We start from the raw sequence: 27,233 nt of genomic DNA on the forward strand, positions 1-27,233 counted from the left end.
CTCTAAAATCCCAAAGTTCATGTTATTCCAATACTCTCTAAGCCTCTTTCCTTACTGTGTCTTAATTTTCTCCTCCCTTCTTGTCTGACACCATCCAGACTTTTGGTAAATGCTTTTCTTTTTGTTCTTAATATATCTGCACTCTTTTCCCTTGTGTTACCACGTTTCATCTTTTCCTCTGTTCTTCCTCCCTCTTCCTGTTTAGTCACAGGACTCACACCCTGCCAGTCTGTTGCAGTTTTTGGAAGTCAGATGCCAAAACATAAAAACTGCACTATGACGTACACTTGAAGCATATTTAACACATTCCCAGCTGCATCATATAAAACAAAACTATGCTCCTAAATCACTGAGAGACTCAGAGAACCTAGAGAAAACACGAAAGAGGAGTAATACATGAGTAATAACCAGCCCTGATGTTGAAACATTACCCAAAATTCTTTTCCACCTACACTACTGGTCAAAAGTTTGGAATCATTGTGACTTTAAAAATGTTTTTGAAAGAAAAACATCTTCTGCTCACCAAGGCTGCATTTATTTGATCAAAAATACTGTAAATATACAGTAATAGTGTGAAGTATTATTATAATTCAAAATAACTGTTTTCTATGTGAATATATATTGTAAAATGCAATTTATTCCTGTGATCAAAGCTGAATTTTCAGCATCATTACTCCAGTCTTCAGTGTCACATGATCCTTCAGAAATCATTCTAATATTCTGATTTACTGCTCAAGAAACATTTATGATTATTATCAATGTTGAAAACAGTTGTGGTGTCTAATATGTTTGTTGAAACTGTCACATTAAGATATTATTTAAAGAAAGAAAGAAAATTAATACGTTTATTCAGCAAGGATATTTTAAATTTATCAAAAATGACAATTTCAAACTAATTATGTTCTTTTGAACATTCTATTTAACAAAGAAAAAAATCTATCATCATTTCCACAAAAATCTCAAGCGGCACAACTGTTTTGAACATTGATAATAATAATAAATGTTTTTGAGCATCAAATCAGCATATCAGAATGATTTCTGAAGGATCATGTGACACTGAAGACTGGAGTAATGATGCTGAAAATTCAGGAAAAATTTGTAAAACACATTCAAATATTAAAAAAAAATGTTATTTTAAATTGTAATATTTCACAATATTACCGTTTTACCGTATTTTTATTAAAATACAGCCTTGGTGAGCAGAAGACACGCACGGAAGTAAAAAACCCATTAGTGACACAACAGTGAAGAATTTGATTGGCTGTGGGGATGAGTATGCTCTCACCTCATTGGCTGAGTTCATTAAGTGCTTCCTAGTCAGAGTCATGTTTAGTGTGTTGTTATGACTCAACATGGGAGTCTTAACAAACACAAAGTCGCTCCTGCTGGAGAGCGTCGAATAGCAGGGCCTGTAGGTCCGTGTGTGAGGTTCCTGAGGCCCTCCGACCACCTCCATATATCTAATGGGTCCGTCAGTGTTAAGCTGGAGGTGAAGGTCTTTATGGGCTCTCTGCTGGTAAGCGTGCCGGGAACGGAAGCCTGTCCTGGAATAGCAGCAAGTCGAACCGTCCTTGTGCCTGATGCATCGTACCAAGAGCACCGCCATGGTCAACAGCGACACCAACGTCACACAACCCAGGGAGATTATGAGGTACAACGTGACGTCCGTCATTCCAGTCCCCTTGCTTTGGGGAATTCGGAAGTCTGTAGATTTGTCCGCGCTTTTCTCCTCTACGGTAACCGTAACTGAAACGCTACTGGACAGAGTTGGCTGGCCATTGTCTTGCACAACCACCACGAAGCTGTAAGCTGGGTGAGTTTTACCGCCCTGTTCGTCGTCCATGAGTTTCTGCGCCGTACGCAGTTCGCCCGTGTGTGGTTCGATGTGAAACAGCGATGAATCGTCCCCGGGAGCGATGCTGTAGAAGAGCCACGCGTTGTGGCCGCTGTCGGGGTCGACGGCGACGATCTTGCTCACGCGATGGCCGACGGGGGCCCCGTGCGGGACGGTCAGCAGGAGCCCTGCGTCTTCCGAGTGGGCGGGGTAAAGGATGACGGGCGGGTTGTCGTTCTGGTCGACCACAAAAACGTGCACGGTGACGTTAGACGTCTGCGGCGGTACTCCGGCGTCACGCACCTGCACCTCGATCTTGAACGCGTTCATTTGCTCGTAGTCCAGAGAGCGCATGGTGAAGATGTTACCGTTCTCGGGGTTTATGTAGACATATGAGGAGATAGGGCTGCCGTGGATGGTGGTGGGGAGGATGGAGTAGGACAGTCGGGCATTGTCGCCGACATCTGGATCTGAAGCCGAAATGCTTACTATGGGAGTACCGGGAGAGTTATTTTCAGCTACGTCCACTGAGTAGGAGTTCTGAGAGAACACTGGAGCGTTGTCATTAACATCTGACAGACGGACCGCAAACGTCTTCCGAGAGGATAGCGGAGGCGAGCCGGAGTCAGTCGCCGTGACAACAACAGTGTACTCATCAATGGCCTCTCTGTCTAGACGTCCGTCTGTCACAAGTGTGTAGTGTTCACCAAAGGCTGACTTTAATTTAAACGGAAGTCCTTGGGATACTCGAAGTGTCACTTTCCCATTATCCCCTGAATCTAAGTCTTTTGCACTGATTAAGGCAATAACAGTGCCAGTTTCAGCATCCTCCCGGATGGGGCTGGTCAGGGAGGTTAATGTCACCTCCGGAGTGTTATCGTTCACATCGATTATTTCCACTTTGACGTTGCAGGAGCCCTCCATGGCGGGAGAGCCTCCGTCCCTGGCTTGAACTGTGATGTCATACACATTCGCTTCCTCATAATCCACATCTCCCACAACACGGATTTCCCCTGATTCAGAATCAACGCTGAACATTTTAAGTATTCTCTCTGGTGTGTATTTACTGAACAAGTAAGATATTTTCCCATTTATCCCAGAGTCTACATCTGTGGCATTCAGTTTTGTCACAAGTGTCCCTGGAGGAGAGTTTTCCAAGAGACTAACCCTTTTCACCGGCTCATCAAACACGGGCGCATTGTCATTCACGTCCAGCACCCTAATAAGCAGGAGGGTGGTCCCGGATTTCTCCGGCTGTCCTCCGTCCACAGCCGTGAGCAAGAGGCGAAACGCGGCCTGTGTCTCCCGATCCAAAGCCTTTTCCAGGACGAGCTCTGGAATTTTACTGCCGTCGCTTTTAGTCTCCACGTTTAAAACAAAATAGTCACTCGTGGAGAGGCTGTACGTGCGCAGGGAGTTAATGCCCACATCGGGATCGCGTGCGCTTTCCAAACGGAATCGCGTTCCCGGAGCGGCCGCCTCAGAAATCTCCAGTGATGAATTCACGTTTGGAAACTGCGGCGCGTTGTCGTTTACATCGTCAATCTGAACAAGAACTCTGTGTATTTCTATAGGGTTCTGAAGAACGATTTGAAGGTGCAATGAGCAAGTCGAACTTAAAGCGCACATGCGCTCTCTATCTATCGTCTCTCTGATAACTAAGACACCGTTAGGATTCACCTCGAAATATTGCGCGTTAGATTCCGACATGACCTGTAGGTTTCTTTCAGTAATCCTCACGGCGCTGAGACCCAAGTCTCTCGCTATATTCCCAACCACAGACCCCGGCTTCTGTTCCTCCGGTACCGAATAACGGAGCTCACCAGATGCGACTGAGAGGTGCATGAGGGAGAGCGCGAGGCAGAGCACGGGCCACGAGCGTCTCCTCTCCATTATAAGCGATCCGGGGAAGGGAAAAGTTTCAACTTTTTCGCCTTATAGAATCCATATTCCAGTTAAAGCGGCGCTACGATGTCGTGCGTAACGCAATCCAAATCGCGCAGAGTGAATGAAGAAGTTTAACAGAATTCATGATGGCTGTAAACCCTTCGGGAAATTACACGAGAGGAAAAAACAGTCCTCCATCCAGCTCTTCTCTCAAACTCCCTGAATTAGCTGCGCCTCCGCTGCGCAACAGGGCGGAGACTGAGTCACAAAGAGGTCCGTCCTATTGCGCGCACACACACTCACACATATAGAGAGAGAGAGACCCACACACTTCGCTTAGAGCGTGTAGAAACCTTCACAGCTCAGGTCGACCTGTTTCCAACACACATGCCAGTGATCCCATGTGGTTTAAAATATTTACGAGCCCAGATAAATAGCATTAGAGACTCAAAGGAAAGCTGCCAGTTTGTGAACACGGCCACAGACCACAAAACCATTAAAAACATATACTAACAACAACACTGGCAATGTTGCATTTCACGACAATAAATACCCAATTAGATGCTTTATAATGATAAGCCACTAACGAGAAATGATATGAGGGCGATTTAATATATAGAATAAAAACAAAACTCTACATGTCGACAACGTACTACAACGAATGGCCACTAGACGGCGCAGTTTATCCCATAATATTTGATTACAAAAAAAAGTTTCATTGTACTACAGATCTTAAAACTTATATTTTATAATATTGCAAAATCCTAAATATTAAAAAAAAAAATCCCAATAAAGTTTTAGGATTAATCTATATCCAGACTTTAAGAAAACGTTTCTCCAAATTTCAATATGTTCTCAGGCTTTAAGACCTCACTATGGATGAATACTTACAGTTTTGTCCAAGTGCTGTTAGGTAAACACACATCTGTACTGATCATGGTGCTGCTGGGCTTTATAGTGAATATAGTCTAACAAATCTGTCCGTCTATTTCATTAGACACAGAAAAGAGACAACCATAACACCTGATTGAAAAACATTCATATACCTAACTCTATTTTATCCACTGCTATTTTCTGTCTGAAGGAGTCACTGATGGAGCAATGCTTCTATCTCTACTCCATGTGAAACAGTTAACAGGACAGTAAGGAGAGGCTGGATGAATGTCTTGGTCAGTGCAGTTCTGCTATTTAAACTGATCAAATATTAATATACCTTTAAAGATACAAAAAAAAAAAAAAAAAAAAAGGAGGTGATAATATGTAATATAAAACCAATAATAGATATACCAAAAACCTTTATATAAATTTTATAATAATAATACTAATTAATATTATTAATTATTAATCAATAATTAATATTTTCATACTATACAAAATATTATAATACTTTTATACAGAAGATAACATTTTTTATATTAAAAAAAAATCACACAATAACAACAAAACCTACAAAAATGACAAACATTATTACATTACAACAGATTACCACACACACACACACACACACACACACACACACACACACACACACACACATATATACAACTGAAATAGTTTTGTTGCAGTTGTGTGATATATATATATATATTCTAGTTTTTATCTTTAAATTTTATATATATATATATATATATATATATATATATATATATATATATATATATATATATATATTATATTTATGTTATTTATATATATATGTGTTATTTTTGTGTTATTTAACCCTCTATGGGACGAATTATGAAATCACAGTTAGAAAAAATTTATGACTTTATATTTTACATATATTTAAGGCTAAAATAATTTTCCAAAATATTTTTTCTACATCTGACCTTTGACCCTTTCTTAGGGTTTCATAAATTATAACTGACATTGTCCTATTAAGGTGAATTATTTTTGGCAAATTGACTGAAACTTTACACACATTTAAATGCATTTTCACTATCTGAAAAGTAGTAAAAAGGTCTCAGTTAAAAAACAAAACAAACAAACAAACAAACAAAAAAACAAAAGCTTTATTAACATTCCATTTCATCTTGTGCTGCTATATTTCATTTGGAACTCACATGTGAAAATGTCAAAACTTCACTGCCTGGAAAAGAGTCAAACCATGTCTTAGTGTTTAAAAAAAACAACAATTTGGAAGTCCAAATCAATGATTGTAGCACAAGTGAAAATCAACAAAACTCTTCTTTTTCAGTGTACTCCACACTTTCCACACATAACTCCATCTTGACCTGTTTAGTCATAATTTTTGGAGCATTTGTTTGAGGCCAGCAGGCAGTGGCATCTTTCCTGACCTCTGGTTGTAGTATGGATCACATCTTCCACACTGGCATAGGATGATGCACCAAAATGCCTGACTTGCACAACAATTTATGACTTATATTCTCCATCTCTGTCATCACTCTCATTGCTTCTATCCTCCCTGATCTTCAACTTCTTCCTTTATTACTGTGACCTTATTTTCTGATGTACTGCCATCACTATCATCAATACTTTTTGGAAAAGGGGCACCTTTTCCTCTCTGTCTTCTATGGAACTTACAAACATCAACCTAAAACACAGGCAAAAGGGCTATTATACTGCCTGCCAGTAATAATGAACAAAAGGGCAACCACGCAGAAAAAATACATCCCCTAATAGGACTTTATCATTTATACATAACACACAGACTTTTTGGTATTTAAGTCATTGAATTAACAAAATGTGCATTAAAAATGACCAAAAACTTTAGAAAACACATTTGGATGTACAATGATTTAAAAAAAAAAAAAAAATTATTTATTTGTTTTTCCTAGTCTAAAATGAACTCACAATGGAGCTTTGGCAGCATGTGACCAAACATGTGTTTATGCTAAAAATGCACATAGATTTTAATTTTATTGGCTGAACGGGATGTCATATGATAATAGTAAAATGTATTTTTTTTTTGGTTGAATATTATTATTGTATTTTAAATGCGATTTTCTCTGCGTCATTTATAAATGATGCAGCATCATAGAGGGTTAAAATGTTTTTTCTTCATTTAAAGATACAAGAACTGTATAAACATAGGGTGTATAAATATATTGCATTACATTATAGCATATTCGGTAACACTTTATAATAACTGCACACTATGAAGCATTAGTTAAGCATTAGTTAATAGTTATTTCATCACTTATAAAGCATTAATAGACATTAGTAAGTAGTTTATAAATACAGCTATAATTGCTTTATTCTTGATTTATAAGCATATCTATAATGTGTTTAATAATTGTATTTTCATACTTTATTAATAATCAATTTATAATTTCTAAATTAAGTATTACATTATTTACAAACCAGTTATTTAGGAGTTGTCAGTAGTTCATTTAGTAAGTGTAAGTAAATGATTAATAAACTATTTAAACATTCATTTATACATCTTATTATATAGACACATAGTAATAGTTACTTAGTGTGTTAGTAAATGTTTTATTAACACATATTCCTACTGCAATTCATGATTAATTCAGGTAGTTATAAAACATTTAGAAGTTGTCAGTTAACTATTTTTGTGAGCTCATCTAAAGTGAGGACTATTTATGCTTTGTAAAGCTTTTATAAATGAGATTTAAAGGTTCAGTGATCTTCTGCACTGCTGTTCTCTAATGTTTTAAAGTTAGTACCGAGGTAGTTTTGACACTAGGAATATGTTAATAAAGCATTTATTAACACACTGAGTAACTAATACTATATGTCTAAATAATAATATGCATAAATGTACATTTAAATATTTTATTAATCATTTACTTACACGTTCTAAATGATCTTATGAACCACTGACAACTCCTAAATTACTGGTTTGTGAATAATGTAATACATAATTTAGAAATGATAAATTGATCATTAATAAAGTATGAAAATACAATTATTAAACTCATTATAGATATGCTTATAAATCAAGAACAAAGCATGTATAGCTGTATTTATAAATAACGTACTAATGTCTATTAATGTTTTATAAATGATGAATTAACTATTTACTAATGCTTAACTAATGCTTCATAGCGTGAGTTATTCTAAAGTGTTACCGCATATTCTTAAATATTCGTGTTAAACCTTATCATAAAACATCATTAAACTATGTCGATAATATTCATTTTAAACATTATTATTTTGTTGCTATTCATTGCTTTCTTTAAATCTGTAAATATAATAGGTTAAAACTAATAGCATATGATGATAATAAATCTTTATTTGTACAGATGATAGATTTGTAGAGCTTTTAAGTTTGTATGTTAAATTAGAGCCATGTGACTGACAGCTGCACGTGTGTTCATGCGTTATCTTTACCGCCGCCATGTGGTGAGTTCATGAGCTGCAGCTCTGCGCGTCTGTGTTCAGTGGAAGGAGGGGAGGGGCGAGCGGAAAACAGATTACACGCGCACATACATGTTTATGCATAAAGGGAAAGAAAACAGACCAAACTATTTATTTAAAACTATAAATGATACGTAAAACCTTAAAACTATAAAATAGCAAGTGAGAGGTGTGAGAGAGGATCTGAAATGTTGTTATTAGAGAATAGCTTCGGAGAAGGAGGAAAATGATGCAAGAGCCGGTTTCAGCACTACACTGGCGGACAGCGACACTCAGATAAACGCCTGATTATACACACAGCCAAACCGAACCATCTGCTCCTCTCTCTCTCTCTCACACACACACACACACACACACACACACACAAACGAGTCAGCCACCTCTTCATATAAAGAAATTAACCATGATCCAAACAAAAAGGCAGTCTTTTGGCATCACAGACTAACTACAAATAAATAAATAAATAAATTAAAAATACCTAGAAAGCTGCATTACATACAACAGTCCCAGTCAAATTGCACAAATGCTTAAATTTTAAAGGTGAAATTTTCTAAAGTATAATCTATTTCAGCTGTAGGTTGTTCCTTTTTAAATATTCCACAGTAGTGTATTCAAAAACACCAGAAAAAGCATTAACAATGTGACAACATAAGATTTATAGGGTTTAAGTGCAACAAAACAGCTTACATAACTATTGTGAATATGTTTACTACCAAAACAAACGTTTGGGCACCTTCTCAATGCTTAATTTCATTTCATTAAGCATTTCATTTTATTTTCATTTCATGAAATGCTTAACATTTCATCTGCTCATCAATTTAAAAAAAAATAAATAAACAAATACATTTTAAAATGTTTTGTTCATACATAGACAATTTAAATGTATATATGAAACTAAATGCAGGCATTTAAGTAGAAGACTTTAGATTAAGAAAAAAGAGAGTAATTTTTAAGATAATGAGAAACAAATTAATGTGTGTCCAAACTGTTGACTAGTAGCATATGTTATAGAATGCAAAGTAGCTGTAACAGATCTGCTTAGATCTACCTTTAAAAGTGGAATAATAAAATATGGGTATAAGTAGCATGTATTTGATAAAAGAAACAATCATTAAAACTGGGTGATATGTGTGTGTCTTCAGTGCAACTCTTACCTTGATTTGCAGACACAGGTATGGATCAGACACATGAGCAGGAGGAGATATCACAGCATCAGCAGCAACATGGACATGAAAAAGAAGAAGAAAAACAGATCTGATTAGAGTGATGCACAGCAGACGTGTGCAGGACCCTCATACTCACCAAACCCTGCATGAGACCTTCTGCAGATCTCGAGACACTTCAGCAAGAACAGAAATACATCAACATTTACTAATGTGAGTCAGACAGAAAGCTTAATGAAAGAGAAAGAGAAAAGACAGAATGTTCAGAGAAATCAAACACCTCTGAGGAGCAGCAGCTTCAGATATTAATAATTTAAACTTCCATATCTCCCTCACACACACACACACACACACACACACACACACACACACACACACACACACACACACGTTGGGTTTTTGCATTTTATAAGACAATGCAGTTTTTTATAAGACAATTGCATTTTTATAAGACAATGCAGAAAAAAAAAATATTGCCCTCACAATGACAACAGTGCTCATAACGTGTTTAGAAGGTAGGTGCTGTTATCTCTAGCAATATGTTTTGTAAAATGTAATTTTATTAGAGTCATGAAGTTGTGCACAATGTGGGCAGGTTCTCTTACAGTAAAATTTTAATATATATATATATATATATATATATATATATATATATATATATAGATATTTAAATTGTGTATGTAATATGTATATATATATATATATATATATATATAATATTATTGCAGAAGAATGAAAATGAGATCTATATCCTCTTGAATCATGACAGATATACACAAAATAATGACACAATATGTTTAGCTTATTAGAATTGCAACTGTATTCCAAATGTAATCATACTCCCTATAAAAACACATACACACACTTGTCCCTTCCCCCAACACATGAATCTCTGGCGACTACATGCCTCCATCTATGACAGGGGAGTAAGAGGCCTTTAGCAGCACCTCACCACATCACATCCAGCCCTGAACCTTTCACTGCCCCCCTGTGGACTCAAGAATAATGGTACAGCCCTGCCTCTGAGTCAGCCTGTTACCGTGGCAACACCATCCCACCAAGGGATGGAAATTGGGCCAGAAGATGAAGGGGGAAAACACCATGAGAGGAGAAAGCAGAGGGCATTTATGACATAAACATAGAACGAAGGATATTTAACTTCCACAAAAACATGGGAAATGTAACACCATTTCTTATTTAAGCACAAACTAATGTAATTTAAGCTAATGTACCAGACAAAGATAGAAATATCATTCAAGCAGAATTTAAGGGCTTGTGATGAAATGATATGCATGTTTTTGGGTGTTTTCTTTCACACTGACCGACTGGCCATGCAGAACACACGAATACATCAGACAATGACTGCAGGGAGGTGCAGACGCAGAGGGGGAGGGGAGAAATGAGAGATGGAGAGAAATAGACATGAAGGAAAGACAGCTTCTCTTGTATAGAAACATGAGACACTTGACATATCTATCTATCTATCTATATATCTATATCTATCTATCTATCTATCTATCTATCTATCTATCTATATATATATATATATATATATATATATATATATATATATATATATAGCTATATCACCTTAAAGAACCTTAAAGAATTCTGTCATATATAGAACATTTTAGGAATTCGCATCATGTGAACATTTTATGGATTCACTTTTAAATGATTCATTTTGTTTTAATTAACATTTTAAAAATGAAACAGCTTGTATACATACTTTATCACTAAAAAAATAATTGAAATAACCCATTAAACATGAAAGTATAATGCAAACATTTAAGACATTTCTCCTTATATGAAACCTTTTTGTCAAAGGGTTCTTTAAAATAGAAAAAACTTTCAGTGGGATTCTGTATAGAACCCTAGTGTTTTTGAATTAAAAGAATACTTTGTTTTTTTATGATAAACAGTTATACTTGAATCTGACATTAACAGGAAAACAAGTCAATCATAAAGATATGTCCCACTCTCAGATATAAGAAACAAAAACAACTAGCGTGAATAGCTTTTCAGCCACATGGCGTTTGGTTTACTGTCTGTGGACGCAGATCACTGTATGTGTGTGTCTGTCCTACTGTCTCACTGGCCTTAATAAACCCAGTTTAATCCTTTTAGAGGATCAGTGTGCGCAGGATGAGGACACACACATACATATATGGCATAAACACACAGATCAATACACACAATCTCACACAGAATGATTCACATGGACGTCCCAGGTCAGCGTGACTCTGTGTGATCTGTATTACATGTATATGTGCACTTTAAATAACAGCATTCAGTTCCGAATCAGCGATCATCCCATATTAATCTTCTCTGAGAGCCAAACCTGTTCACAAAGCTCAGGAGAGACAGATTTCTTAAGGAGAGATGCACTGCTGCATCAAAGTGAGAAGCAGAGAAGTAGAGAAAATAAAGCTGAAACTCTTACACTGCGATATGAGTTCAAGAGACAGAATCTGTCATTCTTGCAAAGATATGTTAAATGATTCTCCTTTGTTTATAACCACGGCAAAATATAAAGACGTTTTATGCTTTTAAACACCTCACTTTGATAGCTTTACCTAGCATATTTATTCCTAATGTAAAGCAAAGTAAGCATACACACACCTGACAGAAAGTATCAATCAGTCAGATCCTATAATCAACATGGCCATTTTTAAACTCAAGATATGTCAGGTAAAAATAAAGCAGAACATAGGATACGAAGGAGATCTTGGCCATTTTATATACAAGAACAGTGCCCTTGACCTTTCATACTGGCTTTTACACTATGGCAATCTGCCAATAAAGAATGCTTTGAAGCAAGAAGCTCATTTCAGTGATTTGTGAGGAAACAGCTCCTCAAAGCTCAAGGGCATGTGGATTTATGATGTACATTAAAGAAATGGCGCTAATAAGTCCAGGAACTGGAGATTAGAGAAATGAAGGCCAGATGTGGGACATTCAAGGCAAAGAGGGTAACGGTTCACACGGTCACAAATGAAATAGTGCAGACATGTGCGCCACACACAAACACCACACAAAAACAACAGAATGTGTGCTTGTGCATGACTGACTCTGCATGTAATTCAGGTCAATGCTAAAGATATTTAAGACTCCTTTTCATTTCATAAAGACAGAGACATAATACCATGAAAACGGCACTCAAACTGTAGCAACTTCCTGTAGTAGCAGTTTCCATAAGCGAGCAGAACATCTGACGAGCACATGTCTCTCTTTACACAGCTCTTCAGAGGTTCAACAAATAATAATGGGTCTATTAAAGAGCAGCTAGTAGGGTACACTGGAAAATAAAGCAAAATATACAAGCTATAAAGTTTTTTTTTGCAGACTCATTTATCAGCTCTTACAATGCTGAAATCAATCATGTTTCTCTCTGTCACTAATTTATGTCCATATGGATAATTTCCCCTCATCTTCATATTCTATACGTTCTTTCTGTCTGTACAGGACCACGCAGCTTTATAGATGCTCAAAATGGCTGCCAGCATCGCATTGCAGTGGTCTTATGTAGAGATACTGAGTGCACACTGGCGTTTTCTCTCTTTCAATCCATGTTTACCATAACATACATGCCTTTTCTCCTCAAATAATGTGAACTGTGTGTGTATCGGTACATGTTTTAGTGCCACTGCATGATCAGGGCAATAATGTGTGTGTGAAGCAGAAAATGGGTCAGTAATGAAAAAATAGTGTGCAGTGTCCCTGTTCTTCCTGCTGCACTAGTCCTTCTCCATCTCTCTCATTCTCCATCTGCACCATCAAAATCTGATAAAACAAAATCTGATATATCTGAGAATACATTCAGTTGCTTTGCACAATTATTCTTCATCTGATAAAGCAAGGATTCAGGTTGGATGTTGCTGTATGTCATTGTTATTTTGTTGCATTTGCCTGGCCTCGCACACAACCCCTCCCCCACCACTCTGCAGTCTGTGAAATCAGAGCGCATTTCCTGTTTATTCCTCCTGACACATTGTAAAGGAGTGATTAAGAATGTTGTATCCACTGTTTATATTCCACTGAATTTTCTTGATGAGCCCAACACATATGAACATACAGTTGATCCAAAAAATAAAAATAAAAATAATTAAGATACTTAAAGGTGCCCTCGAATGAAAAATTGAATTTATCTTGGCATTGTTAAATAACAAGAGTTCAGTACATGGAAATGACATACAGTGAGTCTCAAACTCCATTGTTTCCTCGTTTTTATATAAATCTCATTTGTTTAAAAGACCTCCGAAGAACAGGCGAATCTCAACATAACACCGACGTGCACTGTTACGTAACAGTCGGGGTGTACGCCCCCAATATTTGCATATGCCAGCCCACGTTTCCAACATTATAAAAGGCATTAGACAAGGGCAGCCAGTATTGACGTCTGAATGTGCACAACCAAATCATCAGACTAGGTAAGCAAGCAAGAACAATAGCGAAAAATGGCAGATGGAGCGATAATAACTGACATGATCCATGATAACATGATATTTTTTGTGATATTTGTAAACTGTCTTTCTAAATATTTCGTTAGCATGTTGCTAATGTACTGTTAAATGTGGTTAAAGTTACCATCGGTTATTACTGTATTCACGGAGACAAGAGAGCCGTCGCTATTTTCATTTTTAAACACTTGCAGTCTGTATAATGCATAAACACAACTTCATTCTTTATAAATCTCTCCAACAGAGTAGCATTAGCCGTTAGCCACGGAGCACTATCAAACTCATTCAAAATCAGAAGTAAACAATATAACAGTATACAATACTCACATAATCCGACGCATGCATGACGAACACTTTGTAATGATCCATTTTGAGGGTTATATTAGCTGTGTAAACTTTGTTAAGGCACTGTTTAAGGCAAGCGCGAGCTCTGTGGGCGTGGACCACGGGATTTAAAGGGGCCGCAGCATAAAATCGGCGCGTTTATAATGATGCCTCAAAATAGGCAGTTAAAAAAATCTATGGGGTATTTTGATCTGAAACTTCACAGACACATTCAGGGAACACCTTAGACTTATATTACATCTTTTAAAAACATAATCTAGGGCACCTTTAAGGCACACTGAATATATATAAATGTAAATACACTAGATGACAAACATGAAGCCAACCGTCTTTCATTTAAGTAAAATAGCACAAGCACTCTTTAAAATAATACATTTACTGCTCAATAAAGAAAAAATCAACACCTGTGGTTCCTCTGCTAGGACACGTGTGAGAACCAACTTCATACATCCACTAAAAGTGACCAAAACGCCAGCTGATTTGAAGAAATTTAGCAATAATGATAGAAAAGATCATGCTGCATTTGAGACATGAAGTTATAGATGCCAGATGTTCAGAAATGTGTAAGTGTAAATTAAATGATGAAAAACTGTATAAGCAAAACTTTACAAGTCACAAAGTAATCTCACCTCTGCAGTAACATCTGGTTCATCTGTATGCCTGTTTTGCTTTGGCACAGTCCTTGTGCCACTTAAGTCAACGTTTAAAACACTTTGACTAGAGGGCCGCAAAAACTTCAGATCACTCTTTCTGGAGTCAGTAGTGCCACACACCTCATAATTGTACACGTGCTGTAAAGTTCCTGTGCCGCCTACGTCTGCGTAAAGAGGCGGATAATACGGAATAACTGGAAGATTCGCTCCAGATTTATAAAACATGCGCTCGCGTCTCCATCTGTAGCATTTGACTGACAGTATGGCAATGATAGACACGATAAAGAGAAATGAAACCACAGCCAAGGCCAAGACCAGATAGAAAGTCAGGTTGTCGTTGTATTCCTTGTCATGCGTAAAGTCAGTGAACTCCGTTAGCACTTCAGGGAAGCTGTCCGCCACCGCCACGTTAACATTGACTGTAGCTGATCGAGAGGGCTGCCCGTTGTCCTCCACTACAACAGTGAGTCTTTGTTTGACAGCATCTTTATCTGTGACTTGGCGAACAGTTCTTATTTCTCCATTCTGTAAGCCCACTTCAAACAGCGCCCTGTCTGTGGCTTTGTGCAGTTTATATGAGAGCCAGGCATTCTGACCAGAGTCCACATCAACAGCCACCACTTTAGTCACCAGATAACCCACATCTGCCGAACGAGGCACTATTTCAGCCACCACATTTGCGCCTGACTGGACCGGATACAGAACCTGAGGCGCGTTGTCATTCTGGTCCTGAATGATGATTTTCACGCTCACGTTGCTGCTGAGAGGAGGAGAGCCTCCGTCCTGCGCTTTTACTGTGATTGTAAATGACTTTAATTGTTCATAATCAAACGATTTTGTTGCATAAATCGTACCACTGTCGGAGTTGATAGAAACAAAAGACGAAATGGGTATGCCGTTCAAATCATTATCTGAAATTAAGTAGGACACTCGTGCGTTTGCTCCCAAATCTGCGTCATGCGCTTTAACACTGAACAAAGACAGAGAGGGCGAATTATTCTCCATCACATACGCATTATATGAATCCTGCTCAAAGTGCGGAGCATGATCATTTACATCACTGATCTTTACGTTTAAAGTCTTTTTACTAAACAAAGAAGGGCTGCCGCTGTCTTTGGCTGTGATGGTGATATTATACTCAGGTGTGTCTTCTCTGTCTAGCTCGGAGTCCGTGACAATACTGTAATAATTAGTCAAAGATGATTCGATTTTAAACGGAAGGTCTCTGTCAATAAAACAGGTAATCTTTCCGTTTTCGTCAGAATCGCTGTCTTGGATATTTATCATGGCCACTACAGTTCCAAGTGGTGAATTTTCAGGTATGCTGTTAGAGAAAGACATAAGCGTCATTTTTGGTGAGTTGTCATTTACGTCTGTCACTTCCACAATCACCTCAGAAGAATCTGACAACCCCCCCTGATCTTTAGCTTGAATTTTAAACTCGTGTATTGCAGACTCTTCGAAATCAAGCTCACCAATCAATCGTATTTCACCACTGGATGGATCGACAGAAAACAGCTCTCGAATTTTGGGTGTGGTGTGTTCGAAATAATACCCAATTTGTCCATTTGAGACGGTATCCGCGTCAGTCGCATTAACAATAGTCAGCAACGATCCTTTTGCGGTGTTTTCTGGGATAGATATTCTGTATGTGTTCTTTTGGAAAACCGGAGCATTGTCATTTATGTCTAAAACAATAACGTGTATTTTTACCGTGCCGGAGCGTTTGGGGTTGCCTCCATCTGTAGCAGTTAAAGTCAAATATAAATGTTCTTGTTTCTCTCTGTCTAAAAGCGTTTGCAAAACAAGCTCGACGTTTTTACTGCTGCCGGATCGACTTTGAGTCTTTAGTGTAAAATGATCAGTAGGATGAATTGAATAACTCTGAATACTATTAATGCCGACATCAGGATCAACTGCGCTATCCACAGTAAAACGCGCTCCGGTTGAAGCCAACTCACTGATTTCTAATGCAATTTCACCTCTTGTGAATGCAGGACTGTTGTCATTAACATCTAGAATTTCTATGGTGACGCGATAGAGCTCGATAGGATTTTCTAAGATGACTTCAAAGCTCAGACTGCACGCGGATACAGCACCAGCGCACAAAAGCTCTCGGTCGATTCTCTCCTTAATAATGATGTGCCCTTTCTCCCGGTCCAGCTCAACATATTCCCGGCCACCTGCTGTAAAGATCCGCGCTTTCCCCGTTGTCAGCCTTTTAAGCTCAAGACCTAGGTCTTTAACTATGTCTCCAACGAATGAACCGGACGCCATCTCCTCTGGCACGGAGTAACGGACCTGTCCGTACGCGCCACAGAGAAAGTGTGCACAGAACAGCAGAACACACGACGGCCATGCAGAATGACAATTCTTCCTTCTCATGGTGATGGCGGAGCTTCGATTGATCTTTCCCAAAAAGAATATCCACTCGGTAGCGCAGAAAAGTCTTCAAAAAAATCTAATAATTAAAAAGAAATCTAAAAATGAAACAAAGCATGTATACTGCCTGTTAAAAGCGTCGTCCAGATTTTGCGGTGCGCAAGGCTTTGTACTAAATGCACAGCCCAAGTGGCACGGAAGGCGTGTATGATGCATAAAATCAGCCAGATCAACCTTATCAACCAACAGCGACACTTAGGGTTCAATCCAAGAACTGCACATTGCTTATCACAAGCGCGTTATGAGAGCTGTTTATGAAAACGGTGGTAGTGCTGGAGCAGGGTGCAAGCGGAAAAATCCACTTTTACGCACATTATTGTGAAAGACCTACAGTTGAGAAAAATACGGTCTGTTTCTTTTCAAATCAAGCTGAAAGAAATGTATTTACTTCTAAAGAGACAAAAAGCCTGTTGTGGAAAGTCAAAGGAAAATACACAAAAGCGTAAAACTCCATACAAGCTCATACGCAATGTGTTTATTGTACACTTTAACACATTACCAAATAAGAGTTTATTTTAAAATACAGCATGAACAAAACGAATTAAACACAATCTCATTCCACAAACCTCACCTGATTTTCTGTATCTCTGGATATCTGTTTATGCTCCTGAATGTGCTGCAGTGTGTGTGTTCCACTGGTGTCCAGACTAATGATGCTCTCACTACAAGGTCGAACAAACTTCATATCACTCTTTCTGGAGTCAGTAGTGCCACACACCTCATAATTGTACACGTGCTGTAAAGTTCCTGTGCCGCCTACGTCTGCGTAAAGAGGCGGATAATACGGAATAACTGGAAGATTCGCTCCAGATTTGTAAAACATGCGCTCGCGTCTCCATCTGTAGCATTTGACTGACAGTATGGCAATGATAGACACGATAAAGAGAAATGAAACCACAGCCAAGGCCAAGACCAGATAGAAAGTCAGGTTGTCGTTGTATTCCTTGTCATGCGTAAAGTCAGTGAACTCCGTTAGCACTTCAGGGAAGCTGTCCGCCACCGCCACGTTAACATTGACTGTAGCTGATCGAGAGGGCTGCCCGTTGTCCTCCACTACAACAGTGAGTCTTTGTTTGACAGCATCTTTATCTGTGACTTGGCGAACAGTTCTTATTTCTCCATTCTGTAAGCCCACTTCAAACAGCGCCCTGTCTGTGGCTTTGTGCAGTTTATATGAGAGCCAGGCATTCTGACCAGAGTCCACATCAACAGCCACCACTTTAGTCACCAGATAACCCACATCTGCCGAACGAGGCACTATTTCAGCCACCACATTTGCGCCTGACTGGACCGGATACAGAACCTGAGGCGCGTTGTCATTTTGGTCCTGAATGATGATTTTCACGCTCACGTTGCTGCTGAGAGGAGGAGAGCCTCCGTCCTGCGCTTTTACGCGAATGTTAAATTCTTTTGTTTGCTCATAATCAAAAGAACGAACAGCAAGAATGTCTCCGCTCTCTGCATTCACTGAAATATAGGTCGAGGCAGAGACGCCATTCACAAGAACATCCTCTAGAAAATATGAAATACGCGCGTTATTGCCAGAGTCTTTGTCACGCGCTTTAACAGATAAAACAGAGAGTCCGGGGGAATTATTCTCCATCACATATGCGGTGTATGACTGACGCTGAAACACAGGGGCGTTGTCATTGACATCAGAGATTTTCAGAGTCAGTGTTTTATTAGTAGAGAAAGATGGCGAGCCCTCATCAATAGCTGTTACTGTGATATTATATTCTGATATTTTTTCACGGTCTAAAACCTGATCAGTAACTAAAGTGTAGAAATTTGAGGAGGACGATTTGATGCGAAATGGCAAATCTGAATTAACATAGCATTTAAATTGCCCGTTTTTACCGGAGTCTATATCTTTAATATTGAGCATCGCAATCACTGTGTCTGGGGCGGAGTCCTCTGGGATGGGACTGGAGAATGAGATAACGCTGATAACAGGTGCATTGTCATTAACATCAGTCAATTCTATGAGCACTTTACTGTTATCTGTTAGCCCTCCCTTATCCATGGCCTCAAGATTCAGTTCGTATTGCTTTGATTTTTCATAATCCAGCAGGCCATTTACGCAAATTTGCCCTGTGTTTGGATCAATTCTAAAAAGGTCCAAGTCTTTCCCAGAGCTTTGTGAAAACGAATATGTCACCTCACCATACGAACCTTTGTCTTTGTCTGTAGCACTCACGGTCAGCACTGCTGTACCTATCGCTGCATTTTCTGCTAAAGAAACTCTGTACACTGACTGACTGAACGCGGGTGTATTGTCGTTTACATCAATTACTGTGACACTTATTTTAACTGTTCCGGATTTTTGAGGGCTCCCTCCATCAAATGCCGTCAGGGTCAATTTCAGTTCTTCATCTCGCTCCCTGTCTAACGGCGACTGCAAAACCATTTCTACGTATTTTGTACCATCGTTGCGCGATAACTCTTTCAATGAAAAATAATCAGTTGGTATCAGAGTATATCTTTGGAGCGTATTCAAGCCAACATCAGGATCGTGCGCACTGTCTAAAGAAAAACGAGCACCGGGAACGGCAAGCTCACTTATCTGAAAGTTTATCTCTTTTCTAGTAAAAACAGGAGCATGGTCATTGATATCTAATATTTCCACATCAATTCTATGCAGCTCCATGGGGTTTTCTAGAATGATCTGAAAATGTAAGGAGCAGGGAGACACTTGGGCGCACAGCTCCTCTCTATCTATCCTCTCTTTCACTATCAGCGTCCCTTTATCCACATTCAGACCGATGTACTCACGACTGTCCTCCGTGAAGATCCGCGCTCGACCAGATTTCAGCCTCTTAACATCCAAACCGAGATCCTGAACGATATTTCCCACCAGCGAGCCCTTTGTCATCTCCTCTGGAATAGAATAACGGACCTGCCCGCGCGCAACGGCCATGACAAAGACGCAGAGCACGAGAGGCTGCATTAGCCATGATGAAATCCGCGTCGAAGATGCGCCTCTTTGGGCGTAAAAATAACAAAGAATCGACATCATCCAAATCTGCTATTCCACTAAAGATGAAAAGACGAAGAACAAAAGATTCAGAAAGATTGAATTGTATCATCCGAAAACACAGAGCAGCGAATGTCTCGACGCTTCAGTGTTAAAGAGACCGTGTGAATGAAAGAGATATTCTGCAGAATGTGATGTCAGAAAGTGGAGGAGGATCTAAAAACGAGTGTTTAAAGCTGGAACATACTGACCAACAGCGGCACTTAGTGCATCAGAGAAATATTACACTGAAAAATACTGTTGAAGAGAAACACAAAAACTATATGAACTGCGACCATTGTGGTATACATTTAGCGTTAAAACAGCTGAAATATAATTAAAAAGTTTGTTTGAAAGGAACACCAAAAAATATAATGAAAGGAAAATAGTAAAAAGCAAAACATAAAATATAAAATAGACTTTAAATAATGTAGGAACAATTCATTATGACTCACTCATGCGCGCGCACACAGAAACCTCTTACTTGACTGAGTGCAAATGGAAAAATATGTATTTTAAAGACTATGCATGTAATTTCCTATTAAGTATTGAAAAGTTAGGGTTTTAGTATGAAAAAAAGTGTGAAAAAATGTAGTCACCAACATGATACCAGTACATTTCAACTACAGCTGCCAGTGTTTTTTCTATCAGTCGGGAAAAAAACACAGTGCCCCTATAACAAAACTGAGGAGGTCAGAAAGAGAAAAATAATAAATAAAAAAAAGACACCAAAGGCATATTCATAACCATTTACTCGAGCTCACCTGATCAAAAGAATCATCATTATTCAGTCTCTCTCTCTGCGCATGCGTGAGTGTGTGTGTTCCACTGGTGTCCAGACTAATGATGCTCTCACTGCAAGGTCTGGCGTATTTCAGATCACTCTTTCTGGAGTCAGTGGTTCTGCAAACCTCATAATTGTACACGTGCTGTAAAGTTCCTGTGCCGCCTACGTCTGCGTAAAGAGGCGGATAATACGGAATAACCGGAAGATTCGCTCCAGATTTGTAAAACATGCGCTCGCGTCTCCATCTGTAGCATTTGACTGACAGTATGGCAATGATAGACACGATAAAGAGAAATGAAACCACAGCCAAGGCCAAGACCAGATAGAAAGTCAGGTTGTCGTTGTATTCCTTGTCGTGCGTAAAGTCAGTGAACTCCGTTAGCACTTCAGGGAAGCTGTCCGCCACCGCCACGTTAACATTGACTGTAGCTGATCGAGAGGGCTGCCCGTTGTCCTCCACTACAACAGTGAGTCTTTGTTTGACAGCATCTTTATCTGTGACTTGGCGAACAGTTCTTATTTCTCCATTCTGTAAGCCCACTTCAAACAGCGCCCTGTCTGTGGCTTTGTGCAGTTTATATGAGAGCCAGGCATTCTGACCAGAGTCCACATCAACAGCCACCACTTTAGTCACCAGATAACCCACATCTGCCGAACGAGGCACTATTTCAGCCACCACATTTGCGCCTGACTGGACCGGATACAGAACCTGAGGCGCGTTGTCATTCTGGTCCTGAATGATGATTTTCACGCTCACGTTGCTGCTGAGAGGAGGAGAGCCTCCGTCCTGCGCTTTTACGCGAATGTTAAATTCTTTTGTTTGCTCATAATCAAAAGAACGAACAGCAAGAATGTCTCCGCTCTCTGCATTCACTGAAATATAGGTCGAGGCAGAGACGCCATTCACAAGAACATCCTCTAGAAAATATGAAATACGCGCGTTATTGCCAGAGTCTTTGTCACGCGCTTTAACAGATAAAACAGAGAGTCCGGGGGAATTATTCTCCATCACATATGCGGTGTATGACTGACGCTGGAACACAGGGGCGTTGTCATTGACATCAGAGATCTTCAGAGTCAGTGTTTTATTAGTAGAGAAAGATGGCGAGCCCTCATCAATAGCTGTTACTGTGATATTATACTCTGAGATCATCTCCCGATCCAAAAGCTCATCAGTGACTAAACTGTAGAAATTTGGGGTTGATGACTTTATTTTAAACGGCAAATTCTGAGGAATGAAGCACTTAACTATTCCGTTTTTCCCCGAATCTAAATCTTTGACATTCAGCATTGCTATCACAGTCTCTGGCGCTGAATTCTCCGGCACTGGGTTAGAAAATGAAATTACGCTTATTATAGGAGCATTATCATTTATATCAGTAATTTCAATATGCACTTTAGTGGTATCTCGTAATCCTCCTTTGTCTGTTGCTTCCACAGATAATTCATATTTTTTGGATTTCTCGAAATCTAATAGGCCATTAACTGTAATATCTCCAGAACTGGAATCAATTTGGAAAAGACCAGAAGAGCTTTCACTGCTCTGAGAGAAAGAATACATAATCTCTCCATTAGATCCAATATCTCCATCAGTTGCACTAACGCTTAACACAGTCGATCCTTTAGAAAAATTCTCTGGAATTGAAGCTCTATAGACCGACTGACTGAAAACAGGTGCATTGTCATTTGCATCTAAAACAATAACGTTTATCTTGATAGTGCCCGTTTTTTGAGGGGTTCCGCCATCGAATGCAGTTAAGATCAATTTATGTTCCTCCATAGACTCTCTGTCTAAAGTTTTTTGTAAAATTATCTCTACGTACTTTGTGTCGTCGAGGTGAGTAGGTATTTTAACTGTGAAATGATCAGACGGAGTTAATTTATATGTCTGAAGAGAATTTAGACCAACATCAGGATCATTAGCGCTATCGATTGAATATCGAGCCCCAGACAAAGCAGATTCACTCATTTGAAAAGTAATCTCCTTTTTCTTGAAAACAGGAGCATGATCATTGATATCTAATATTTCCACATCAATTCTATGCAGCTCCATGGGGTTTTCTAGAATGATCTGAAAATGTAAGGAGCAGGGAGACACTTGGGCGCACAGCTCCTCTCTATCTATCCTCTCTTTCACTATCAGCGTCCCTTTATCCACATTCAGACCGATGTACTCACGACTGTCCTCCGTAAAGATCCGCGCTCGACCAGATTTCAGCCTCTTAACATCCAAACCGAGATCCTGAACGATATTTCCCACCAGCGAGCCCTTTGTCATCTCCTCTGGAATAGAATAACGGACCTGCCCGCGCGCAACGGCCATGACAAAGACGCAGAGCACGAGAGGCTGCATTAGCCATGATGAAATCCGCGTCGAAGATGCGCCTCTTTGGGCGTAAAAACAACAAAGAACCGACATCATCCAAATCTGCTATTCCACTAAAGATGAAAAGACGAAGAACAAAAGATTCAGAAAGATTGAATTGTATCATCCGAAAACACAGAGCAGCGAATGTCTCGACGCTTCAGTGTTAAAGTGACCGTGTGAATGAAAGAGATATTCTGCAGAATGTGATGTCAGAAAGTGGAGGAGGATCTAAAAACGAGTGTTTAAAGCTGGAACATACTGACCAACAGCGGCACTTAGTGCATCAGAGAAATATTACACTGAAAAATACAGTTGAAGAGAAACACAAAAACTATATGGACTGCGACCATTGTGGTATACATTTAGCGTTAAAACAGCTGAAATAGAGATACAAAAAATAGTTTGAAAGGAAATACCAAAATATATGATGAAAAGAAAATAGTCAAAAGCAAAACAGAAAATATAAAATAGACTTTAAATTATGTAGGAACTATTCATTATGACTCACCCATGCGCGCGCACATACACGATAACATCCTCTTACCTGAATTGCTTGAAACTGGTAAAAAAAAAAATATTTTTTAAAGACTATGCATGTCATTTCCTATTAAATATTGAAAAGTTAAGGTTTTAATATGAAAAAGTGTGAAAAAATGTAGTCACCAACATGATTAATAAACTACAGCTGCAGGTTTCTTTTTCTATAATTCGAAAAAAATATATTGCACATTAACAAAACTGAGGAAGTCAGAAAGAGGAAAATAATAAATAAAAAATACACCGAAGGCATATTCATAACCATTTACTCGAGCTCACCTGATCAAAAGAATCATCATTATTCAGTCTCTCTCTCTGCGCATGCGTGAGTGTGTGTGTTCCACTGGTGTCCAGACTAATGATGCTCTCACTGCAAGGTCTGGCGTATTTCAGATCACTCTTTCTGGAGTCAGTGGTTCTGCAAACCTCATAATTGTACACGTGCTGTAAAGTTCCTGTGCCGCCTACGTCTGCGTAAAGAGGCGGATAATACGGAATAACTGGAAGATTGGCTCCAGATTTATAAAACATGCGCTCGCGTCTCCATCTGTAGCATTTGACTGACAGTATGGCAATGATAGACACGATAAAGAGAAATGAAACCACAGCCAAGGCCAAGACCAGATAGAAAGTCAGGTTGTCGTTGTATTCCTTGTCGTGCGTAAAGTCAGTGAACTCCGTTAGCACTTCAGGGAAGCTGTCCGCCACCGCCACGTTAACATTGACTGTAGCTGATCGAGAGGGCTGCCCGTTGTCCTCCACTACAACAGTGAGTCTTTGTTTGACAGCATCTTTATCTGTGACTTGGCGAACAGTTCTTATTTCTCCATTCTGTAAGCCCACTTCAAACAGCGCCCTGTCTGTGGCTTTGTGCAGTTTATATGAGAGCCAGGCATTCTGACCAGAGTCCACATCAACAGCCACCACTTTAGTCACCAGATAACCCACATCTGCCGAACGAGGCACTATTTCAGCCACCACATTTGCGCCTGACTGGACCGGATACAGAACCTGAGGCGCGTTGTCATTCTGGTCCTGAATGATGATTTTCACGCTCACGTTGCTGCTGAGAGGAGGAGAGCCTCCGTCCTGCGCTTTTACGCGGATGTTAAATTCTTTTGTTTGCTCATAATCAAAAGAACGAACAGCAAGAATGTCTCCGCTCTCTGCATTCACTGAAATATAGGTCGAGGCAGAGACGCCATTCACAAGAACATCCTCTAGAAAATATGAAATACGCGCGTTATTGCCAGAGTCTTTGTCACGCGCTTTAACAGATAAAACAGAGAGTCCGGGGGAATTATTCTCCATCACATATGCGGTGTATGACTGACGCTGAAACACAGGGGCGTTGTCATTGACATCAGAGATCTTCAGAGTCAGTGTTTTATTAGTAGAGAAAGATGGCGAGCCCTCATCAATAGCTGTTACTGTGATATTATACTCTGAGATCATCTCCCGATCCAAAAGCTCATCAGTGACTAAACTGTAGAAATTTGGGGTTGATGACTTTATTTTAAACGGCAAATTCTGAGGAATGAAGCACTTAACTATTCCGTTTTTCCCCGAATCTAAATCTTTGACATTCAGCATTGCTATCACAGTCTCTGGCGCTGAATTCTCCGGCACTGGGTTAGAAAAGGAAATTACGCTTATTATAGGAGCATTATCATTTATGTCAGTAATTTCAATATGCACTTTACTGGTATCACTTAATCCGTCTTTGTCTCTTGCTTCAACATATAATTCATACTTTTTTGATTTCTCGAAATCTAACGGACCATTAATTGTAATTTTCCCATTACTGGAATCAATTTGGAAAAGGTTAGATAAACGTTCACTGCTCTTGGAAAAAGAATACATAACCTCTCCATTAGATCCCATGTCTCCATCAGTTGCACTAACGCTTAACACAGTCGATCCTTTAGAAAAATTCTCTGGAATTGAAGCTCTATAGACCGACTGACTGAAAACAGGTGCATTGTCATTTGCATCTAAAACAATAACGTTTATCTTGATAGTGCCCGTTTTTTGAGGGGTTCCGCCATCGAATGCAGTTAAAATCAATTTATGTTCCTCTGCAGTTTCTCTGTCAAGGGGTTTTTGCAAAGTCATTTCTACATACTTTGTTTCGTCGAGATGAGCAGGTATTTTAACTGTGAAATGTTCAGATGGAGTTAATTTATATGTCTGAAGAGAATTTAGACCTACATCAGGATCATTAGCGCTATCGATTGAATATCGAGCCCCAGACAAAGCAAGTTCACTTATTTGAAAAGTAATCTCTTTGTTCATGAACGAGGGAGCATGATCATTGATATCTAATATTTCTACATCAATTCTATGCAGCTCCATGGGGTTTTCTAGAATGATCTGAAAATGTAAGGAGCAGGGAGACACTTGGGCGCACAGCTCCTCTCTATCTATCCTCTCTTTCACTATCAGCGTCCCTTTATCCACATTCAGACCGATGTACTCACGACTGTCCTCCGTAAAGATCCGCGCTCGACCAGATTTCAGCCTCTTAACATCCAAACCGAGATCCTGAACGATATTTCCCACCAGCGAGCCCTTTGTCATCTCCTCTGGAATAGAATAACGGACCTGCCCGTGCGCAACGGCCATGACAAAGACGCAGAGCACGAGAGGCTGCATTAGCCATGATGAAATCCGCGTCGAAGATGCGCCTCTTTGGGCGTAAAAACAACAAAGAACCGACATCATCCAAATCTTCTATTCCACTAAAGATGAAAAGACGTAGAACGAAAGATTCAGAAAGATTGAATTGTATCATCCGAAAACACAGAGCAGCGAATGTCTCGACGCTTCAGTGTTAAAGAGACCGTGTGAATGAAAGAGATATTCTGCAGAATGTGATGTCAGAAAGTGGAGGAGGATCTAAAAACGAGTGTTTAAAGCTGGAACATACTGACCAACAGCGGCACTTAGTGCATCAGAGAAATATTACACTGAAAAATACTGTTGAAGAGAAACACAAAAACTATATAAACTGCGACCATTGTGGTATACATTTAGCGTTAAAACAGCTGAAATATAATTAAAAAGTTTGTTTGAAAGGAACACCAAAAAATATAATGAAAGGAAAATAGTAAAAAGCAAAACATAAAATATAAAATAGACTTTAAATAATGTAGGAACAATTCATTATGACTCACTCATGCGCGCGCACACAGAAACCTCTTACTTGACTGAGTGCAAATGGAAAAATATGTATTTTAAAGACTATGCATGTAATTTCCTATTAAGTATTGAAAAGTCAGGGTTTTAGTATGAAAAAAAGTGTGAAAAAATGTAGTCACCAACATGATACCAGTACATTTCAACTACAGCTGCCAGTGTTTTTTCTATCAGTCGGGAAAAAAACACAGTGCCCCTATAA

General features: G+C 39.1%; 3 protein-coding genes and 1 pseudogene across 23 annotated transcripts in view; all 4 read right to left on the bottom strand.

Annotated features, from left to right (window-relative positions):
• Positions 1–27,233, bottom strand: part of LOC125275563 (protocadherin gamma-A11-like) — a 205,955-nt gene that overhangs the window by 15,509 nt on the left and 163,213 nt on the right. Inside the window, exon 1 of one of the 21 annotated variants that reach the window (XM_048202655.1) lies at positions 14,663–17,626. The exons of 19 other annotated variants lie outside the window; for them this stretch is intronic. In XM_048202655.1, the coding sequence (XP_048058612.1) occupies positions 14,663–17,071 (2,409 nt within the window). In that variant the 5' untranslated portion in view covers positions 17,072–17,626. Of the gene's footprint in view, positions 1–1,285; positions 3,975–14,662; positions 17,627–27,233 lie in introns of those variants that run through there. One more of the 21 variants, XM_048202652.1, reaches the window with a different exon arrangement.
• LOC125275609 lies at positions 17,700–20,899 on the bottom strand (annotated as a pseudogene).
• On the bottom strand, positions 20,923–23,457 carry LOC125275605 (protocadherin gamma-A11-like). The gene is given in 2 exon segments (XM_048202715.1): positions 20,923–21,151; positions 21,154–23,457. Coding segments are annotated over 2 exon segments (2,295 nt in total). The 5' UTR covers positions 23,351–23,457; the 3' UTR covers positions 20,923–21,053.
• On the bottom strand, positions 24,074–26,572 carry LOC125275569 (protocadherin gamma-A11-like). Its single transcript, XM_048202679.1, has one exon. It carries the CDS (start codon positions 26,555–26,557, stop codon positions 24,089–24,091), a length of 2,469 nt encoding a protein of 822 aa, XP_048058636.1. The 5' UTR covers positions 26,558–26,572; the 3' UTR covers positions 24,074–24,088.

The sequence above is a fragment of the Megalobrama amblycephala genome, linkage group LG9 (assembly GCF_018812025.1).
Source record: "Megalobrama amblycephala isolate DHTTF-2021 linkage group LG9, ASM1881202v1, whole genome shotgun sequence".
In the NCBI taxonomy this organism is placed as follows: Eukaryota; Metazoa; Chordata; class Actinopteri; order Cypriniformes; family Xenocyprididae; genus Megalobrama; species Megalobrama amblycephala.